Raw genomic sequence first — 20,862 nt, forward strand, 5'->3', positions numbered from 1 at the left:
AATAGTTTTTTCTATTATGCAAGACTTTCCCCAAGTCTAGAGCTGCTCTGTTAACATTTCATTAGATGCTTCGCTCTCTTGGGTAATCCCCTTAATACATAATTTTCTATCCAAGGAGCCTCCCTCGTATGTTGTCTGCGAGGAAATGGGTATGAATATTTCATAAACAAGACAAAGGTGACAGCTAAGGCATTTTAGCTGCTATTAAAACAAAAATTAAAAATAAGGCCAGAAACTTGCCAAGTGCAAATTCTATTAAGGGCTTTGGCACTAGAAATATGTTACAGTTTAATAGATTATGAGGGCAGGAAAAATGTTTGTGTAATGCTTTCAGCGCTTCAAAAAATACCTAAAATACAGTTCTGTATTTAGTATTGATTTCTAGAGGTACCCAGATTACTTTCCCATGGCAGAAGCAAGGCACAGACATTACTTTTTCCGCTTCAGAATCTGTAGTGAGCAAAACTGACTTCTGACCGGATATCTTGGTGGGTCATAGTTAACATGTCAAACACCACACTGACAAAATGTCTACAGTAGGCAGTAATGCAAATGTGCTGCTTCCAACATCTTCAAGATGCCTGCATAGAGTTCTCTTCCAGGGAGATAAATGATGCCTACTCATAAGATAGAAAGTGGGGAATGAGTATTCTGATACCTTCTTGGCTAACAGTTCAGCATTGGGGTTCTTTTTCTCATTAGGGACACAAATCTGCTAGTTTGCAGAGGGTACCACTGCTTACTTATAAGGTGTTGCTGAGCTACACACACAATTAGGGAAGGTTTGCAAAGCTTAACATTCTTGTAGGCAAAGCATTATACTTGCCCTATTTTAAAACGTGGGAGACTTGTTAGAGCTTAGTTTTCCCAGAAATGTTTGTTTGAAATCGTATCTATATTCCCCCCTTGTATCACACTGCTCTATATTTTTATAAGTCATTTTGTTGATTCAAATCACTCTTCCGAAGCAAGTTTTACCTTGCACGTGCCCAGGGCACCTCACGCAAAAGGAAACTTCTCAGCGTATATTTTCAGATTTGTGGCAAGGAAGGAATGCATAGAAAAAACCTGTCGGAAGTAATGCAACAGTGAAAGGGGGAGCAGAGAGCTGGCCTAGGCTAAATGCCATGCCTCACATGCCAGGATTATACTCGGAGGATTTGTGCCCATTTCTGCTTCATAAGGAATGTTGCCAGGCAGAAGAGTTGTTAGTACGCCCATGGTGGGGTTTACTAGCTTCCGCACAGTGTTAGGTGGCTCCTTAACTTTAGGATGAGGAATTTTAAAAAATTTACACAGCATGAAGTGATTGCCGTTCACTGGGTTTCCCTCCCTTTCTCTGGCAAAAATGTGCATTCCATGACCGGGCTAAGTTGAGGAAGAAGCCAATGCATTTTACTCAGAAGATTAGAGGAGCAGTAAAATGCTATTGCTCATACTTTGAATTGCTTGATTTCTTTTTGTTTTGGAGCAATTAGAACGTGGGGAACATGCTGAGGTCCTCTCCTATTGTCACTCTCCTTTAAAGGACCCTTTTATCTACCCACCTTTGTTTGCAAAAGGGCCATATATTTATTTAGATGCCTACTACTTTATGAATTGCCACATGTCTAAAGGCAACAGTATTTTGATGCGGACTCTACAGCATCCCTTTTAAATCTCGTCTAGTCATCCATTTTCATCTACCAAACATAAGAGCTCTACAAGTCTCTCTTGCACATCTTTGAATGAAATAGCCATGGGTAAATGAGCAATGCTGCTTTTCTTTCTTTCTTTCTTTCTTTCTTTCTTTCTTTCTTTCTTTCTTTCTTTCTTTCTTTCTTTCTTTCTTTCTTTCTTTCTTTTAGGGGACAGTATCTTTTTAAGAACAAGCCGCCCGATGGGATAGCCCCTCCCAACTCCTTCTACAGAGCACTTTATCCCAAAATTATACAGGATATAGAGGTAAGAAGCCAGAAAAAAACGCTATGCAATTGTATGTAAAACCCTCATCTGAGCTCCTTTGTTGTGTGTGAAACGATTCAAATTTCCTGCACAGGTGCCAGCCAGTTATAGCTTCCTACTGCATCTACAGTAGAATGAAAGAAAAGTTGAATGTGATAGTGTGTACATATTTGTACACATTTTCCCTCTGAGTCCTGTTATAAAAAAAAACTAGTAGCCTGTCTTAAAGACACTTAGGGGTCATATGTACCAGATCCATTGATATTTAGTCTCCCCTTCTTTGAAGGGAGTTAAATGTTCAGGCACTTTGATTATAGTGACTGATACGGACTCTTCTGTCTGTCCATCTTACCACAATTAAATCCCAGTGTATTATTCCATTTCAGTTCAACTTCCATGATTACAGTACACTGAATTAAATTTGTCAACCTTTCAATTGAAACAGCATCTCACAGTGTCACATTTGTGATCAAGAGGGATGCATAGTTTACTACTGTAAGTCTTCCCAACTCAAACAACTGTTTGAACTTCTCCAAGTGTCACTGAGACCAAATCAAGGCCACCTGCATTTTTTACAGTACCCACTGTTGACCTTAATTCTGGAGAAGCGAATTGCAGGCAGTTCAGCATTCTTGAAGATCACTGAAGGGAGAGATACCTGTAGGGCCAACTGTGTGGGGGAAGGGGGAAAACCTACCTAATGGACAGTCAACACAAGGGGAAATAACATACTGGGTTGTATCCAATGTGCATTTGCTTTCTTTGTAATAACTAGAATCATCTTGGAGGGATTTGAAACTTTATAGAAGCTAGGGAAGGTGGCAGGGAGAAGGGCTTGTCCCTTTTCCTTCTACTTGCTCTGGGACTATCTAATGATAAATAATTTCAGCATAAGAGCTGCTTCTGTTGTCCCAGGAGTCTAGCAGGCTTTATTGGTGCAAATTTCCATGATGTTTGTTCCACACTTTATAATTGTTTCTCTCTCCCCCAGACAATAGAATCAAACTGGCGGTGTGGAAGGCACAGCTTACAGCGAATCCACTGCCGAAGTGAAACAAGCAAAGGGGTTTATTGTTTACAATATGATGATCAGAAGATAGTAAGTGGCCTCCGAGACAATACCATCAAGGTGAGAGCTCCCCAGTGGGCAATGATTGAACACAAAATCCATTCCCCAGAAGAATGCAGGTGTAATTTCATTTAGGAGGACTATTGCAAGAGAGAAACTGAGAAGGATGAGGTTAATCCTTGTCTTTCTTTCCCTCCCCTCGTGCCCCCCATCAAGTCTGACTATGAATTGCATTGGTTTTCCTCCCTTTCTTCCAAACAAGGAGGATAAATCTATATTATCTGTTTCATTTTCTTGCATTCTGTTCAGTGCTAGCCACATTATTGGTCCTTCAGTAATTAAAGTCTTCCTGTTCCCTAATGAGAAGGGTAAAGACTATGTTCATATTAAAAACAGAGATATTAAGGATAGTTTATATTGCTCCAAAGTGCCTGTGGAATACAAAGTGCATTGTGTGCCACTTAGAAGAAGTTCTGCTCGCCTTAGTAAATAAAATGCTGTGTTACAGAAAAACAAAAGAGCCAGTCTAGCAATACAATCTTGTTTACCTTGTGGTGAAATCCCAAATGTGTGCCCTTTTTGCCATCCTAGATTTGGGACAAGAATACGCTAGAATGCAAGAGGGTTCTGACTGGACACACGGGGTCAGTCCTTTGCCTCCAGTACGATGAGCGGGTGATCATCACTGGATCATCGGATTCCACTGTCAGGTAGCTATTTATTTATTGAGAATGTTTATTTCCTGCCTTTCTAACAAATACAGGCCTCCAAGGCAGTTTATCTCATAATTAAAACAATCCATTTTAGTGAAAAAATATATAAAAGCCAGAGAATAGAGCCAACAGTCAATAAGCAAAAATAAAATAAAATAAACAGAAAGCAGTTAACCAATCAGATACCTCTAATAGCTTTCGAAAATTAAGCCTAAAAGTTAACAGTTTGCATGCAGTGTTAAACCATAGTTTGGAATAAATTATGTTGAGATTGGGGGATTATATGCTGAGTGTCTTGGCTACCTATGGTCAAGAATAGGTTGCAAGCAAGAAGGATGGATTTGCTCCGCAAGCCCTATTCAAATTTTGCCCTCAAAACAGAGACGGTGGAAGGCATGCACAAGGAATGGAAGGCTGTTTCTATAAGTTTTTGTAAAAATAGCCTTCAGAGTCAGCAATTTAAACCCTTGATTCCAGGGTTATCGACACACACACATATCAACACACACATATGTTAATATGGATTATTTGAAAGCTAAGAAGAGTGAAATGTGCTGAGGAAGGACCTGGGTTAGGGAGTATGGAGGGAACATAGAAGCCCCTGCCTTTTGATAAATTTTGCCCTTGCTCTTTTTAGACATGATTTTTAAAACTCAATTCTATACTAGTTTAGATGTTGCCTTACACCCACAAGCACAGAAACTCAACACATGCAGCAGAAGATTTCAGTCCTCAGATCTTCTTTCCTGTTAAATCCTTTTGTTTTGAGGTTCTTGCTTTTTCTTACTCTGTTTGGACATTACAGTGTTAACTTTTGTTTGTTGGACTCCGTAGCTGTGCTGTTGACTAAACCCAAAGGAGGACAGTTTGCTTCAAATTGCAGCCAAGCCCAAGATTCACAGTGTGACACTGAGCAAATTACACGTTTTCTCATTTTCAGTTCCCCATCTGTAAAATGGATATAATAATGTCCTACCACACAAAGTTGCTGGGAGGAAGAGTTAGATTCTTATGGAAATACAATTTGAATTTACCAAATTAGGCGGACAGAGTTAGTTATTTAGCACATCTTTTACAGGAATGTTTGGCAGTTTTTATACCGATGGAATCACATTTCCCCCTTCTGCTTAATATTGGAAAATCCTAAAACATCTCTTTCCTCCCCTTCCCTGCTTTTCTCTCTTCTGCCACAAATTCCAGAGTGTGGGATGTAAATACGGGTGAGATGCTGAACACCCTGATCCATCATTGCGAAGCAGTGCTGCACCTACGTTTTAATAATGGCATGATGGTGACATGCTCCAAAGATCGGTCCATTGCCGTGTGGGATATGGCCTCCCCGACAGACATCACACTACGAAGGGTACTGGTTGGACACAGGGCAGCTGTCAATGTGGTAGACTTCGATGACAAATACATTGTATCAGCATCGGGGGACAGAACTATTAAGGTGCAAACCATGAAGTCATGATGACATTGGACATTTATTTTATTTATTGCTTTTTCACAATACATTTATACTACCTTTCCTATACTGCCTTCATTGGGGGGGGGGCATGGTTCCCTTCTTCACACACACTTTGATTCTCATCATCCTGCTGTTAGTGTAGATTGGGCTGAGTGACTGGCTCAAGGCCATCCTTTTAGTTTTATGCCTGAGTGGGAATGTGATCCAGAGCCTCCTAGTCTTTAATCCAACACTCAGACAATCTCACCACATTGTCTCCCATCAACAATCTATTACTTTCTCATCAACATCCCTGTCCATTATTTCCTTCTGTATGTACTTGTGTCTCTCTTACAGGTCTGGAACACAAGTACCTGTGAGTTTGTGCGTACCTTGAACGGCCACAAGCGCGGTATTGCATGTCTACAGTACAGAGACAGACTAGTAGTGAGTGGTTCATCAGATAATACAATCAGGTAAGAAACACAACCGTTACTTGGACAGCATGCTGCCTCTCTCAGAGCCAAGCCATACATTACACATCAATGTTTGCAGTCTTTTCAAATGGCCATTTTTTCACAAAATGCCAATTTGAGACAAAGCAGTGGTGAAGGTCTACTTAAACATGTTCTTGTCTGTTCCCACTCCAAAGGCGCTGCTCCAGCATCTTATCATTTATAAAGAAGCAGTCAGTATTAGACTAATGTTGCATGCAATTGTAATGGGCTTTTTAGCACATCCACGTGCCCTCTACTTATTAAACTGAGGTTGTACTGCTTCTGATTGCAGATGAAGGATTGCACTTCTGAATTCTCCCCCGCATACAAAACACAATAAGCTTTTTTTCTTTTAAAAACAAACAAACTAGTATAGCAGATAGAGGCCTGTTCCTGTTCCTGTGCCTTTGCCCTGTTTTTAAAATAAAATAAAATTGGGGGAAGATTGTTCGTTATTATTTTTGGTTAAATGTAGGGGAGTATTCAAGACAGGGGCTTGCCGATCAGAAGGTTGGCGGTTTGAATCCCTGCAACGGGGTGAGCTCCCATTGCTCAGTCCCAGCTCCTGCCAACCTAGCAGTTCGAAAACACGTCAAAGTGCAAGTAGATAAATAGGTACTGCTACAGCGGGAAGGTAAACAGCGTTTCTGTGTGCTGCTCTGATTGCCAAGAAGTGGCTTTGGCATGCTGGCCACATGACCTGGAAGCTGTACGCCGGCTCCCTCGGCCAATAACGCGAGATGAGCGCTGCAACCCCAGAGTCGGTCACGACTGGACCTAATGGTCAGGGGTCCCTTTACCTTTACCCTTACCCCTCACCTGCAGTTTGAAGTTATGTGACTCACACTAGCCCTTCAGGATTATACCACTTTACTCTGTGGTGTACGTAAACCAGGCCTCATTGTTACTATATGAGGTTTTAAAAAGGCAGGGGGTGCCATATACTTAGAAATGTCAAGATCTGCCCAAAATCTGAGTTCAAAAATGAATTATATATATATATATATATATATATATATATATATATATATATATATATATATATTTCACATAATACAGCTGAATTAAATATTTGATGTTTTGCCAAGGGTATTTTAGAAAGAGCAGTCATAAGGAACCAAGAAAGGAGGTTAATGCACACATTTGGGGGAAGTGCTTTGGATTCAAGAGAAAGTAACCATGAGGCAACATTTTCTGCCATTTTCTTTTCTCTTTAGCTACCAGGAACAGAAATTTCTCAGCTTTGTAGAATTTTCAAAAATCAAAAGTGCACCCTATTCCATGTATTCTTAAAATGGCCACAGCCCTGACAGCAGAGTAAAATGTGTGTTTTAAAATGCTTCTGTAAGAAGAAGCTTTTGTCGTTGCCTCAGTTTTCCAGAGTTTAAAGCTTCCAAATCATCAATGAGCAAAGATAATCCATTTATAGTACTACGTATAGTTTTATTTTGCATAATTATTTATCTCCTTTTTTAACACAACTGCTATTTAGATTTTTGTATTCTGTAAGAGCTAAAAGCAAACAGTTGTTGTTGTTTAGTCGTTTAGTCGTGTCCGACTCTTCGTGACCCCATGGACCATAGCACGCCAGGCACTCCTGTCTTGCACTGCCTCCCGCAGTTTGGTCAAACTCATGTTCGTAGCTTCAAGAACACTGTCCAACCATCTTGTCCTCTGACGTCCCCTTCTCCTAGTGCCATCAATCTTTCCCAACATCAAGGTCTTTTCCAAGGATTCTTCTCTTCTCATGAGGTGGCCAAAGTATTGGAGCCTCAGCTTCACGATCTGTCCTTCCAGGGAGCACTCAGGGCTGATTTCCTTAAGAATGGATAGGTTTGATCTTCTTGCAGTCCATGGGACTCTCAAGAGTCTCCTCCAGCACCACAATTCAAAAGCATCAATTCTTCGGCGATCAGCCTTCTTTATGGTCCAGCTCTCACTTCCATACATCACTACTGGGAAAACCATAGCTTTAACTATACGGACCTTTGTCGGCAAGGTGATGTCTCTGCTTTTTAAGATGCTGTCTAGGTTTGTCATTGCTTTTCTCCCAAGAAGCAGGCGTCTCACTGCCTCCATTTCTTCCCCTTCTATTTGCCAGGAGGTGATGGGACCAGTGGCCATGATCTTGGTTTTTTTGATGTTGAGCTTCAGACCATATTTTGCGCTCTCCTCTTTCACCCTCATTAAAAGGTTCTTTAATTCCTCCTCGCTTTCTGCCATCAAGGTTGTGTCATCTGCATATCTGAGGTAGTTGATATTTCTTCCGGCAATCTTAATTCCGGCTTGGGATTCATCTAGTCCAGCCTTTCGCATGATGAATTCTGCATATAAGTTAAATAAGCAGGGAGACAATATACAACCTTGTCGTACTTCTTTCCCAATTTTGAACCACTCAGTTGTTCCATATCCAGTTCTAACTGTAGCTTCTTGTCCCACATAGAGATTTCTCAGGAGACAGATGAGGTGATCAGGCACTCCCATTTCTTTAAGAACTTGCCAAAGAACTTGCAAACAGTACGGTAATAATTGTTTAACTTCTCAAAATGTAATATGTAAAAGCACTGGCATGGCTGCTCCCCTTTATGGTTTGTGTTTCTGCTTAGAAGAGTTGGATTTGCAACAAGGGGTTTTTAATCCAACCCCAAAACAGTGCTGGGGTTTTGCCAACCAAGTTTTTCTCATGGTGCTTAGCCTCAGGCACCATTTGTAACAGGTGTCCTGGACTCATGGAGTCTGCTTGCTGTCCCTTGGTTGGAAACGTTCCAAGCAGTGATCCATTCCATAATACAAAGAACTGTGTATTTTTGCGGTGGATGAAATTTGACAGTTTTTAGAGGGAAAGTATAATAATATCATTGAAAGCCATTGATTGATCAGAACTGAGCAAGTACGAAGTACTGTCTTCCTATACTCTTCCGTGTACCTCATCCTTACTCATTTAAAACTACAAGTTGTTCTTTTTGTGAACTACGGTGATGAGCTGCTTCATGGTTCAATCCTCTTTTCAATGCAAATATTTGTGCACTTGCTTAAAGGGTTTCTTCCATTCATGTGCTCTTCTTTCCTGCAAGAAATAATGTGTCAGCCCAATCCTCATTCTTTTTTAATCGAAAGCTTTGGTCATAGCAGTTTGAGCACCGACTCACATGGACAGTGCATTGACCTGCTTTTTAAATTGTCCTCAGCAACAATTCAAGCAAGACAAAAGTTGCCATACTCCTAAAGCTATACAGTTTAGTGAGTGTGCAGATATTACAAAATGGGTAAAGGATCCATTTTAATCAGACCAACAGAGCTCACTCAAAATTAATGGTATCATCTTTCCTCATCCGTTGTGCATAATTCTCTGGGTCCAAGGTCAAATGTAGGGAATCACTGTGTGTCCAAATAAAGATACAAAACAAAGAAACAATTCCTTTCATTAAGGGACTTAAGAGGCTGGTAATTGACTAGTGTAGCTTTTGGAGAAAGCTAGTTACTGAAGGTAATTGCAGTAACATGAGTAATGAAAACAAACAAGTCAGGTTTCTGCAGCAGACAATTTAAATGAGAGACATGGGGAATTGTAAGGGGACAGTTGAAGCCATTAGCCAATTATCACCTTCACTCAACAGCTGCATTCTATTTAAGACCTTGTAAAGATCAAAAGATTTACAAATAACACCATGGCTTTCCTTGAGGGGAAAAACCAGGACACACATACATTTGGGGGGTTGGGGGTGCCTTCATGGTATGACTAAACAAAAGATAAGACAAACTGTGGTGGTGGTGGTGTTTTTGTGATCCAATAAGACTTTTATAACATTTCATACACCAACCAACAATGGGTTCCGCAACAGCCTAGAACTGGATAACCTGGCCCTTTCTCTTCTTGTCTCCTCCCGACTCAAAGTGCTTGCACCTCTTAATGGCCAGCATCCTCTTTGACCTGCAATTGGGCTCCACACATTCCAGTCTCAACATGATCTTCTTTGTGGTCTTTGTCTTTTTGCGGAAGATGGGCTTTGTTTGGCCACCATAGCCACTCTGCTTGCGATCATCTTTCCCTGAGCATACAAAGATTCCTTCCCCTTCTTGTACTGGGTTACTTTGTGGGGCTGGTGCTTCCCATACTTCTTGCAGCAAGTCCTGCGGGTTTTGGGGACGTTCACCATCTTGCCAGCGTCAACGTCTCCTGGACAGAGAAAGAAAAAGACAAACTGTGTTTTGAGAAAATTTTGAGTTTAAATGAGCTTAAACTTGGATCCAGCACTCTACTGTCCACTGCTTCCATAAGAAATAGCATCAAAAACTAATCTAAAAAGCATACAATTCAGAAAGCACAAACATTGACAGTAATCCAAACAGGAAATAGTTAAACTCTGCAGAGCTTGGAAAAGCAACCACAAATACTACACATAGTAATAACCAACAAATATAAATGTCAATATGGTAATAAATTTAAAGAGGAATACAATTACTTTTATGCTTACACTGAATAAAATCCTTGTGCTGGATTTTTTGCAGTAGTTGGCAACATATCTCAGCAGAATGCAGGTTAGGTGCACAGTTGGCCCACAAGTTCCCAGAGATCAGTTTTCAAAACTGGCTTGGGGTGGCTGTTTCTCCCACCCCCCTCCTGTATTTTCAGTGTAGAGTGTAAACCACCTGCACACAAACTATCTTCTGTGTTCTGTACAGCAATTCACATTTGTTCAGTGGGTAATCACAAAAGTTTTAGCATCGACACTGTGGAATGAAGTAGGATTATTTCAAATAGCAACTGTAACCAATAGGTGGGAAACCCACTGTGATATTGCTGTTCCTATTTAATTGTAACTCAGGTGAACAAGCATAGGGCCCAGCAAAACCTTCATGACAAAAAATTATGTAAATGGCTTCACAAATTATTGTGCAGTTTTCTTTTGGAGGTGATAGGGGCTGACACTGTTTAAATTTGCCTATATCATGTGTGCTTTCCACACAGAAAAGCAAGGACATTTTTCACCTTCTGTTAGCAACCGCTTTGTCACTGTAATGTGAAACATGCTTTAATTGACTGAGGCATTTCCTGTTTAATCGGGGGGGGGGGCAGCTGCCTATGGGTTAAGCTAGCCCAGGCATCCCCAAACTTGCGGCCCTCCAGATGTTTTGGCCTACAACTCCCATGATCCCTAGCTAACAGGACCAGTGGTTGGGGAAGATGGGAATTGTAGTCCAAAACATCTGGAGGGCTGAAGTTTGGGGGTGCCTGAGCTAGATGTTACAGCAGTAGTGAGGCACATGTATAATAGTTATGCCACATTCATACCATACATTTAGGGCACTATGATAGCACTTTAAACAGTCATGACAGTCTCCTAACAAATACCCATATTTAGTGCATTTTGGTAAACTGTGTTCAGAGGTTACCAAGATGTGTTGAGAAGTGGCAGGTTTTTTCTAAGAAGCTAACATTTCAGATGCAATGTGAAAGAAATATGTTTCTGATAACAACCTGATTTTCTTCTATAGCAAAGCCAGGTCATAGGAAGGATTTGATTTTTTCTGCAACAAGCAATCTTATCTCTTCAAGTTAACATGGGCCCCCATCTCCATGCAATCTATAATTTGTTGTCTCTTATGTAGCCCAAACAACATTCCGGCAGTAATTCAGAGATAACACTACTACTCATAAATGTACAGTATTGGAAATGAAAATAGTAGAGTTTCACATTGAAATTTGTAATTTTCTGGATACAAAATGTTAATTTAGGAAGAATTTGGGAGATTCTTCAGAGTTCTCCCATTCCTGGATAAATAGGCAGGTTCAATTTGCAATTTGTATTTCCAAAACATTTTTCTAAGGCAATTGCATAATGATTGTTTGCCTTGTCTTCTAGGTTATGGGACATTGAATGTGGGGCATGTTTGCGGGTTCTGGAAGGCCACGAAGAGCTGGTGAGATGTATTCGCTTTGATACCAAGAGGATAGTCAGCGGAGCCTATGATGGGTGAGAATTTATTATTAATTAACTTATTAATTAAATTTCTATCCTGCCTTTCATCCAAGGATCACAGAGCAGTTTACAAATTTAGTGATGAAATAGAGATGTATAGAGTCTCTCTCCCACCCACCCCAAACTGACTGTTACCCTGAAGGCTAGAAAATTAGAAATGCCTTACTCTGACAGATCCAGTGCTTCACTGAGCAAGTAACCTGTATGCAATTTGGATTTTTAGAAGAAAGAGAGAATCAATTTTCCCCATTCAGCATTACAAATATAAAATGCAAGAAGAACAGATACCAGTAGCATTTAAAGGAGGAGATATTAAAATACATTGCAGGTTTTGCAAAAACAACCACTTATAGTAGCAATCAAATTTGCTTTCTTGCTGGCCTCATTTGGATTAGTGGAAGGTAGAATTTGCTTATAAAAGTCCCATTAACAGGACCTAAAATAAAAGACATGCTTGGTGAGGTAAACACTACTTGGATTCACCAAATTATACATGTTATTACTATTACTGAAGTCATATCACAGTACAATACAGTGTAACATTTATCATTCCTTCCATTATAATTGATAATAATAATAATAATAATAATAATAATAATAATAATAATAATTTATTATTTATACCCCGCCCATCTGGCCGGGTTCCCCCAGTCACCTCTTTAGTTTTAATTTATCTTTATGTAACCGTACGCTTCCCATTAAGATCTGTTATCTTTATATCAACCATACTACCTCCAGCCAACACAAGAGAAAACAGCAAACCCAAGTAGCAAGAACAGATGCACATCTATTTTTTTTCTCCATAAAGCAGATTGATCAGCTGAGATGGATTAATAACTCAGTTTTTTAATATCATGTAGTGCTTGCTAGGAACGCGGGTGGCGCTGTGGGTTAAACCACAGAGCCTAGGGCTTGCCGATCAGAAGGTTGGCGGTTCGAATCCCTGCGACGGGGTGAGCTCCCGTTGCTCGGTCCCAGCTCCTGCCAACCTAGCAGTTTGAAAGCACGTCAAAGTGCAAGTAGATAAATAGGTACTGCTCTGGTGGGAAGGTAAACGGTGTTTCCGTGTGCTGCTCTGGTTCACATGACCTGGAAGCTGTACACTGGCTCCCTTGGCCAATAACGCGAGATGAGCGCCGCAACCTCAGAGTCGGTCACGACTGGACCTAATGGTCAGGGGTCCCTTTACCTTTAGTGCTTGCACTTTCTTTTTAATGAAACCCTTCTTCTTCCTTCTTTTTCGTACCACCAGGAAAATTAAGGTGTGGGATCTGGTAGCTGCCCTGGACCCTCGTGCCCCTGCTGGAACCCTCTGCCTGCGCACTCTTGTGGTAAGGGCTTTTGATTGATCTCAGGTGGGAGGGAATATATTTACCCAGTATTAATACATAATAAAACTTCACCTGGACTGTCAAATGAGTTAGACTAAAATATGCTCCTCCTTAGCCATGCCACCAAATCTAATCCATTAAAGAATGCCGCTTTGCAAAAGAAGTCCTAATATAGGTTTGTCTTGAATTTGCCTTGCCTTAAAACTATGCCTTAAAGTGGAGAATAAGCAGAATACAAAGACTCTAATGGTGGCATTGAGCTTGCCTGCACTGTGGCAAATGTGTCCATTGTTGTAGCAATGCAGTTGTGCTTTTTCCAAACTAATTCACGCGGTATAGGCCAGCTCAACCCCTTCTGCCTGATATATATCTAAATACAGTTGTGCTGCTTTATAGAGAACATAGGACCCAGAGGATAAGTGAAAAAGCAGCCACCTTGTTTCGTTGTTCTGATCCTAGAGGACCAAATATATGAAGTGGTGTAGAATTCATTAAGCCTTAATGAGGTGCTGGGGGAGTCAGTGCTCATTACCCCTGAGTGACTATGTTCACACTTCAGCTGAGACTGACTTGTGAATCCTGCTGCTCGTGGCTAAACCACCACTGTAAACAAACCCTAAGATTTCACTGCCTCATTAAAGTTGTGTCCGATACTCTTACCTTCAAAAGGGTGAGCAGAAACGTGCAAGTTTTAGGTGATTGCAAACTGGGGAAATGTAACATTTGCTGTTTTGAAGCATCTCCTCAGGGTCTGAAATTAAACCTGTCTCTGCAATGAATGCAGCATAGTGTGTGCTGTTTCTTTTCTCAATTTCCAGATGATAAGAGGAAAGGCCACATAATACATACTCATTTCACATAAGAGAGTAAGAAATGCTCTGCTGGATCAGAACAAGGATTTGTCTAGTCCAGCACCCTGTTTTTACCAGTGGCCAGCCAGATTGGTCTAGAATGGCCGCAAATGGGACAAAAAAGCAACAACTAACTTTTCTAAGTGCCCTCCTCCGTCAAGTATTCCCAGCCTCTGGTATTTAGAGGTTGAACATGAGTACAAACCTTTTCCTGCTTTTTTCACAGAAATGGTTTGTTAGGTAATGAAAGGACTGCTTGTTTGTGCAGTTGGTTCTTTAGGAGGAGGTATATATTTCTGTATTAAAACCTCACATTTCTGCAATCAGAAACATACAGTGATAAGATCACAGCAACCCTTAATGCTTCTGAATTAGACTTGTCTCCTTTTCCCCATCCAGGAGCACTCCGGCAGAGTTTTCCGGCTCCAGTTTGACGAATTTCAAATAGTTAGCAGCTCACATGATGACACCATCCTCATCTGGGACTTCCTGAATGATCCAGCTACCCAAGCAGAATCTAACCGCTCCCCTTCCAGAACATACACTTACATCTCCAGATAAATAGCACTACACTGTACCTCACACTTGCACAGGTAAAAAAGAAGAAGAAGAAGAGAACACATTAAGGCAGCAGGTAGACTGCATGGTGGATAGACATGATTTGTGAATGGAGGTTTTGCTGCTTCCTTAACAGAGAGTATTACTGAAAGCCACTGCAGATAAAGGGAAGGAGGGTGACAAGGGTGGTTCTGTCCTTTGGCTTCTCAGAACTTCCTTCCCTGTAGGAGCATTAGGAAGAAATGGCTGTGTAACTGCAGTGGACCAAGAATGAATTTAAAGGAGGCAGGTAAATGAGCACAAGTTGAGGAGAGAACAAAACTGAAATTTGTAATGAAGAACCAATTCTTCCCTCTACTCTAGCACTCTACCTGAGAGGTGCAATATTCCTACCTCAGCCAAGGAGCAGAAACAAGTGATCAGGAAACAGGAAGGAATGTTGTGATCTTTTGTGAGGTTCCTTAAGTGCTCAGCCGTCACCAGTACTTTTGAAACATCAGACTTTTCCATCCAGTTTCCTGGGCACTCCAATCAGCTCCTTGCCACTTCTCAGCACTACTGCCTCCTGCAACATAAACAATGTGGAGGTGCTGTCACGATCTCTCCCCAACTTAATTTGGGTTTTTCCTCCTTGCTGCCACCCCCTGTCCTATAAGATGAATGTTAAAAATAACTTGGGAAACAGATCACATTCACAGGCTGAGGGTTCACACACACACACCCAGTCTAGATGTATCCATTTTGAAAAATCTAGATTGCCTATAATCATCTTTTGATGGTTTATAAAATTTCATTAGCAAAAAGGTGGATGACAAATAGTTCTTGTCTTTTCTTTCCTAGGACTCATTTAAGCTGCGATATTTAAATTACCTGCCAATGCCAGGGCAAAAGAATTATCCACATAACAGATATAACTGAAGAGAGAGGCTCTCAGACACACTTCTGGAACCAAGTCAGCATGTGGTTGATCTCAGACAAGATCTTCTCAGCGCAGCTGACTGCTCAAGTGCTGCTATATCAGAAGATTCCTTTTATCTTTCCTGAATGACTGATGTGTTACACCTCCCCTCTTCACACTCCCATTTCCTCTCTTGTCCTGAGTGCAGATGTCCTATAAATATATTTAACATGTTGCCAGAATTTCTTGCTTCGCTCTTAAGGAGAAAAATCCTTGCCACCATTTGTTCCCATGGGAGAATCACCTTGTGATGTGTTGGTAGGTGGGGAACAGCAGGCTGATGCCTCTACCTTTAGGGACTTGTGATAAGGACGCATCTACTTTTTGTAGATGGGCCTTGGACTTTAAAGGACGGCCAACTTGATGCCAAATGAAGGCCCCGGTGGCCAGAAACCAGTCAGGAGATAATGATGAAGTCTAAATAATTTCAGCTAAGCCCTCTGCAGTTAGTCACTTGTCTGAAAAGTTGATCCGGCGGATGCCAGTAAATGAAAGGTGAAGCTTTCTTCTGCCAAAGTCTAATATTACTTAAGAGGTGAGACTTACTGGTGACATCATTGGTGATGGGCAGTATTTCTCCTATCAAAGTATATGAATATATTTCCATGTTCTTCTTCCTTCCCTCCTCACATGGTGCAGTATTGCACCTCTGCTACCCCCCTCCCCCCCCCGAAGAAGAGTATGGTATCAAATGAAGCAACCATACTACTCCCTCAGCATTAAGTGAAAAGCCTAGGACTTCAGACTTCTCCTATTAACCTGATTGTGTCATTATTCATTGGCTGGCATTTGTGCTTTGTTGCCATACTCTGTTGGAAGGGAACTCGTGAAAGAGTGGGAGATTCTGGTGACTCCACATCTTAGTCTGTAAGCTGCAAGGTCATTTTGTGATGGAAGAGATAATAGTAGGAGAGAGCAGTGGAGGGGTCTTAACTAGGGACAGAAAAGACCAAAAGCAAACCTGTCCCATGGTACTACATAACTCCTACGCCACCTTAGGAAACACTTAGAATTACACCCACCCCCCAATCATTGTGTGGGAATAGCATAATGCTTGTCTCCTACAAGGAAGGGTTAACTTCTTTGGCCAAGATTTAAATTTGGAAGTTAGGGGAAAAGAGCTTCACTTTTATGCTGCTAAGCAGGTCCCCTCTGTGGCCTGTGTCCTCTTCATTCACTTGGGAGTAGCAATTTCCCCACAGTGAAGTTTGGTATTTGCCATGGCAGGCTCAGAAAGTCAGTGGAAACTAAGAATAAACGGGCAGCTGGTTCTGTCCTGTAGTTCTCTACTCTGGTTCAAAAGTGATAGTTTTGTGCAAGTGTTCCTCCTTACCCATGGATTCTCAGCCTGTGTATCATCCAGGGCTGCATTAGCACCAAAGGCATAGTCAGAGGTATTTGTTCTCTTGGGGTAGGGATAAACATGCTGATCTTAGTCTGCTTTTCTTTTTAAGTGTTTCTTTGAGCAAAGGCAAAGGAAGTCAGAGCTGCAGCTAGAAGGCTTTCCTTAACTGTGCTATCCTTCAGAGGATGAAAAAGGTTGCCTTGCACACTGAATTGCAAAGCAAGATGGAAAACGAGAAGCAGATTGCCGCATACTAGTTCTTCATTATGTTTGAAAGTTCACTGTCACCCCAGCCCTGTTTCATCACTATTACTCAGATTCCATTTATACTTTGTAGTACAGTATTGACAATGTGTGGAACAGGACTGTAGATCCACTACAGCTGGAGCATCAACAGGTTATTTTCTCTTGCTCGCTGGCAGAGCTGTGAGATCAGTATTTTCTCCCGTGTGTGTGTGTGTGTGTGTGTGTGTGTGTGTGTGTGTGTGTAGGTAGGGAAGTGTCTTTGGCAGTGGCTCTGTCAAGCAAATAGGGGGGTTGTTTCTGTTATGTGGAGTTGGAGATCAGATCAGAGACAATGTCATTTCTGGTGCAGCCTTTCCTTATTGTCATAACCCTTCTCTTCCCTGCTGTTGTTCCCAAACACACCTAACTGCTTTGGGGCAGTACAAACATGGTACTGGAGAATTAATTCTAATTTATAAAACCTGTCACCAAGGGAAAAGAAGTGAGGTTTTCATGTTAAGTCATTTCAGGGAAGAAGCTGAAACGGTGCTTTTCCAAGAGAATGAGGACCCACTATGCCTTGGCATGGAGAAAGGCCACTGCAAAAAGCAAGATCTCCTCCCTCCAACTTCTACCCCACTCAAGTTGCATGAAGTTTACAGCCTACTGCATCTCCAACCATTTGGGGAAGGCTTTGGTCTTCACTGGAAGAGAAAGGCTCTAAAAAGCATCTCCGTACATGGACATTTCAAGGGTTAATTTGATATGGGTAATTCCAAATGGATCTGATGCGAAAGCTGAAAAGGGAATTTTAATTATGTTTCTGAAGAGGGGCTGAGCCCTAATATCTTTCTTTGCAATGAAATGCTAACTTGGAATTGCTAATCACAAATAGCCTTGCCTTTCACTGGTGTGGAGCAGAGAGCTCCACAGGCAGGTATTTACAGAAGGAAAAGCAGCGCACAACTGGCTCTGAGCCACAGGAGAGAACCTTGCTGTAAAACTGCATTTCTAACCCTAGAGCAATTGAGTAGTTTAAATAACATAAGCTCAGCCTGGGCACCCAGCTGAATACGTAGCATAGGAACCCCCCTGCAGCAACGGTAAGCCACTTTCATCATTCCTGATTAGGCTTCTGAACAAGTTGGACCTTCTGATGACTATTTTAAGACTTTACGCTTGCTTCTGAAATTAGAAGATGGGAGGGAGACCCTGCTGCCGCCAGCAAAAAACAAATTATTTTGACTTCATAAAAGAAAAGGAGAGTGGTACATATGTGTGTTCCGCTTCTCTGGCTTCATATATGAATCTGCCAATTTGAACTCATGTGATTGGTACCTCTCCAAATGAGGTCTTCTAGTCCTGGGGGTCTTTTCCCTCTCCTGCTATGCTCAGACATGTTTAGGAGTTAACAGTGTTATCAAAAGAAGTGACTACTTGCGTGCTGTTTTCTGCTGTTGCTTCATACCAGGAATGAACTATTCTATATAGGAGGGTAGGAGGAACATTCAGTAGTTTTTAGTTACAAAGGCTTATACAGCTTGCATGCCTTCCCAAATTCTCTTGGATTCGGGAAGAAAGAATTGGGGAAACTCTAGGCGGCACAAGGCACATATATTGTCCCTAAGTGGCCTACATATATGATGCATTTTAACAATGCTGAGCTGTGCCCTAGGCCATTCCTCTTCCTTTAATCAAGTGGTCAAATAGGAGTTTTTTTGGGTGGAGGGGTGTTCCCTGAAGAAGGAAGCCTTTTGGATTTTTCCTCAAGCTGCACTTCTGGGTAAATCTCATTTTTTGAAATCAGTCTCACATATCCAGCTGAGAGTGAGCCAACTGGTTGTGGAAGCACAATTCTCACTTTAGGTCATCATGTCCCGGGCAGTTTCCACTTGGGTTTAAATGCTGCATGCTGGGAACTGGAAGCACCACTTCTGTATTATAAGTCACCCTCTGCATCTTTCTGATTTATAACAAGGCTGCTGGAATGAAACATGGGTGCGACCCATGCTTTATTTATAGGCTCCCCTTCAAAATTCTGATAACAAGTCCTCAATCTGCTTGTTAAAATTAGAGCTCTTTTCAGGACTGCAGCATCCTATATCATGGGCATAGTTATACATTGGAGAGATGTCTTCGGTCTGCAAAATGCAATTGGGCTGTAGCACACAAATTTAGGTCTTCTAAAGTGGCAGTAATCATACAGAGATTTGCAATTTGTGACCTTTCAGTGATGCAAGGTATGCTCAGGATGTAGACCTTTGACAAATCGACAATAACCTTCACAATGGAACATAACTATGAGGTCAGTCCCATTAAGAAACCATTATTACCTGGCTCTAGAGCTCGTGCAAATTCACTGATCTACAGACACCATTCTAGATGCAGAAATGCTTTGCCTAAAGTGCTACGCAGCTTTTCTGGAGAAAGCATAAGTAGTGGTCTGTTCTGTAGGTCTACTTGTGTACGTTAAAAAACTAAAATTCACTGCTCAATGCAAATCAGTAAAACACAGCCAAATTCACTTAATTTGTATTGATTTGCATGCTTTCTTCTGAACTCTGCATTTAGGCACTTGCACAAGATCAAATGGACAATGAAAGTTTGGACAGGCAAGAGGGTTGTGAAAAGCTGTGTGAGTGAAACAAGGTTGCAAGGGTAGGCTTCAAGAAACTAAAGCTTCAGGTTTTGACCTGAGCATTTCACAATGGTTCTTGCATGATTTCAAATGTATTTTCACTATAATGAGGGCTAGAAACTTACTTTTTAAAAAGGGAAGCTGGGGTTCTCGGGAATCCAATATGCATAAATCATTATTGTGCACGCTGCCCAATCTATGATGCCCAAAGCAGATACTTTAGCAGAAAGGCACAGAGGACCATTTTCTAAATTCTCCATGTTATTGGCTGCCTTTACTGGTTAAAGCAGAGCTTTTTTTTCTCCTTATCTCTCTGGGACTAAAATGGTCATAGATGGTCAAAAAAATTCACTTCCAAATTATGAATTTAGGTTGAGTAGGGAAAAGTAAGGTAGCTGTTAATCCATACAAGAGGAATTGCTCACAATACAAATTGCTAATTCTAATATCTTTCTGTACAGCACGTTAGTGTGTGGGGGTGCAAGTTTAAAATCTGGGAAAATTGAATTGGCTCTTACGACAATTTATTCTCTTAACAGCTTGCTGCTCCTTTGAAAGCAAACACCCAGTAGACCAGTGCATGCCTTTAGCAACTGCAGGAAGCTCAGATACCTGTGGGCACAGAAGGTTAAAAAGAAAGCACATGATCTCTTATTTTTATTTGTAACTCTGCTCTCTTTGTTCTCTAGATTCTAAAAGTAATGAGTGCTTTGGAATTTTTGTGATTATGTTCTGGTGATGTGTAGCTAACAACGTACTAATGTTCACTTGAGCTAGGGTCATGGTAATGTGTGGTTTTTTTTAAAGAAAAAATATTTTAACTGTTCAGAAGATAACTTAAATACAATTATAAGATTAAGCTGTGAACCTGCTGAGCGTGTGTGTTTCTTTAATCTTAAATGAATATTTGTTTCCCAGGCACTGTGTCAGTGAATGAACTAGTAGTGCAGAACTTCAACCTCATCTCATTAAGTGCATTGACTGTCATTCATTCACACTGGGGCAGCTTATTCATAAAATCTCAGCGTACTTTATAAGAGTTCCATTCATTAATGATGTCTTCTAGCTAAAGCACTGTAAATTGATCAAAACGTGTGACAGCAAAAGGAGTGCATTTAAAAAGGGTAAATGGCTCCTAAATGGATCCTACAGGATATCTGAGTGGAAAATTGTGACCTTCCCTTAATTAGAAGATGCACAGAATACAGCTATTTAAATGTTTTTGGTTCAAAGATGATGACGTACAGAATAATTCAAACTATACCTTCTTACTGGACCCACCATGTTGCTTTGCCACTTTCACCT

General features: G+C 41.1%; 1 protein-coding gene and 1 pseudogene across 17 annotated transcripts in view; one reads left to right on the forward strand and one right to left on the reverse strand.

Moving 5' to 3' along the window:
* The window catches only part of BTRC (beta-transducin repeat containing E3 ubiquitin protein ligase), a 128,308-nt gene extending 112,291 nt beyond the window's left edge, over positions 1–16,017 (forward strand). For all 17 annotated transcript variants that reach the window (XM_088669653.1, XM_035133684.3, XM_035133687.3 and 14 more), the window contains 9 exons: positions 1,848–1,944; positions 2,936–3,073; positions 3,605–3,723; positions 4,927–5,176; positions 5,531–5,649; positions 11,535–11,645; positions 12,904–12,982; positions 14,233–14,426; positions 15,232–16,017. In XM_088669653.1, coding sequence (XP_088525779.1) covers positions 1,848–1,944; positions 2,936–3,073; positions 3,605–3,723; positions 4,927–5,176; positions 5,531–5,649; positions 11,535–11,645; positions 12,904–12,982; positions 14,233–14,394 — 1,075 coding nt within the window. In that variant the 3' untranslated portion in view covers positions 14,395–14,426; positions 15,232–16,017. The remainder of the gene's footprint in view (positions 1–1,847; positions 1,945–2,935; positions 3,074–3,604; positions 3,724–4,926; positions 5,177–5,530; positions 5,650–11,534; positions 11,646–12,903; positions 12,983–14,232; positions 14,427–15,231) is intronic.
* LOC118078140 (large ribosomal subunit protein eL42-like) lies at positions 9,464–9,846 on the reverse strand (annotated as a pseudogene).
* Positions 16,018–20,862: the final 4,845 nt, after the last annotated feature.

The sequence above is a fragment of the Zootoca vivipara genome, chromosome 5, assembly GCF_965207765.1.
Source record: "Zootoca vivipara chromosome 5, rZooViv2.hap1.1, whole genome shotgun sequence".
Taxonomy (NCBI): Eukaryota; Metazoa; Chordata; class Lepidosauria; order Squamata; family Lacertidae; genus Zootoca; species Zootoca vivipara.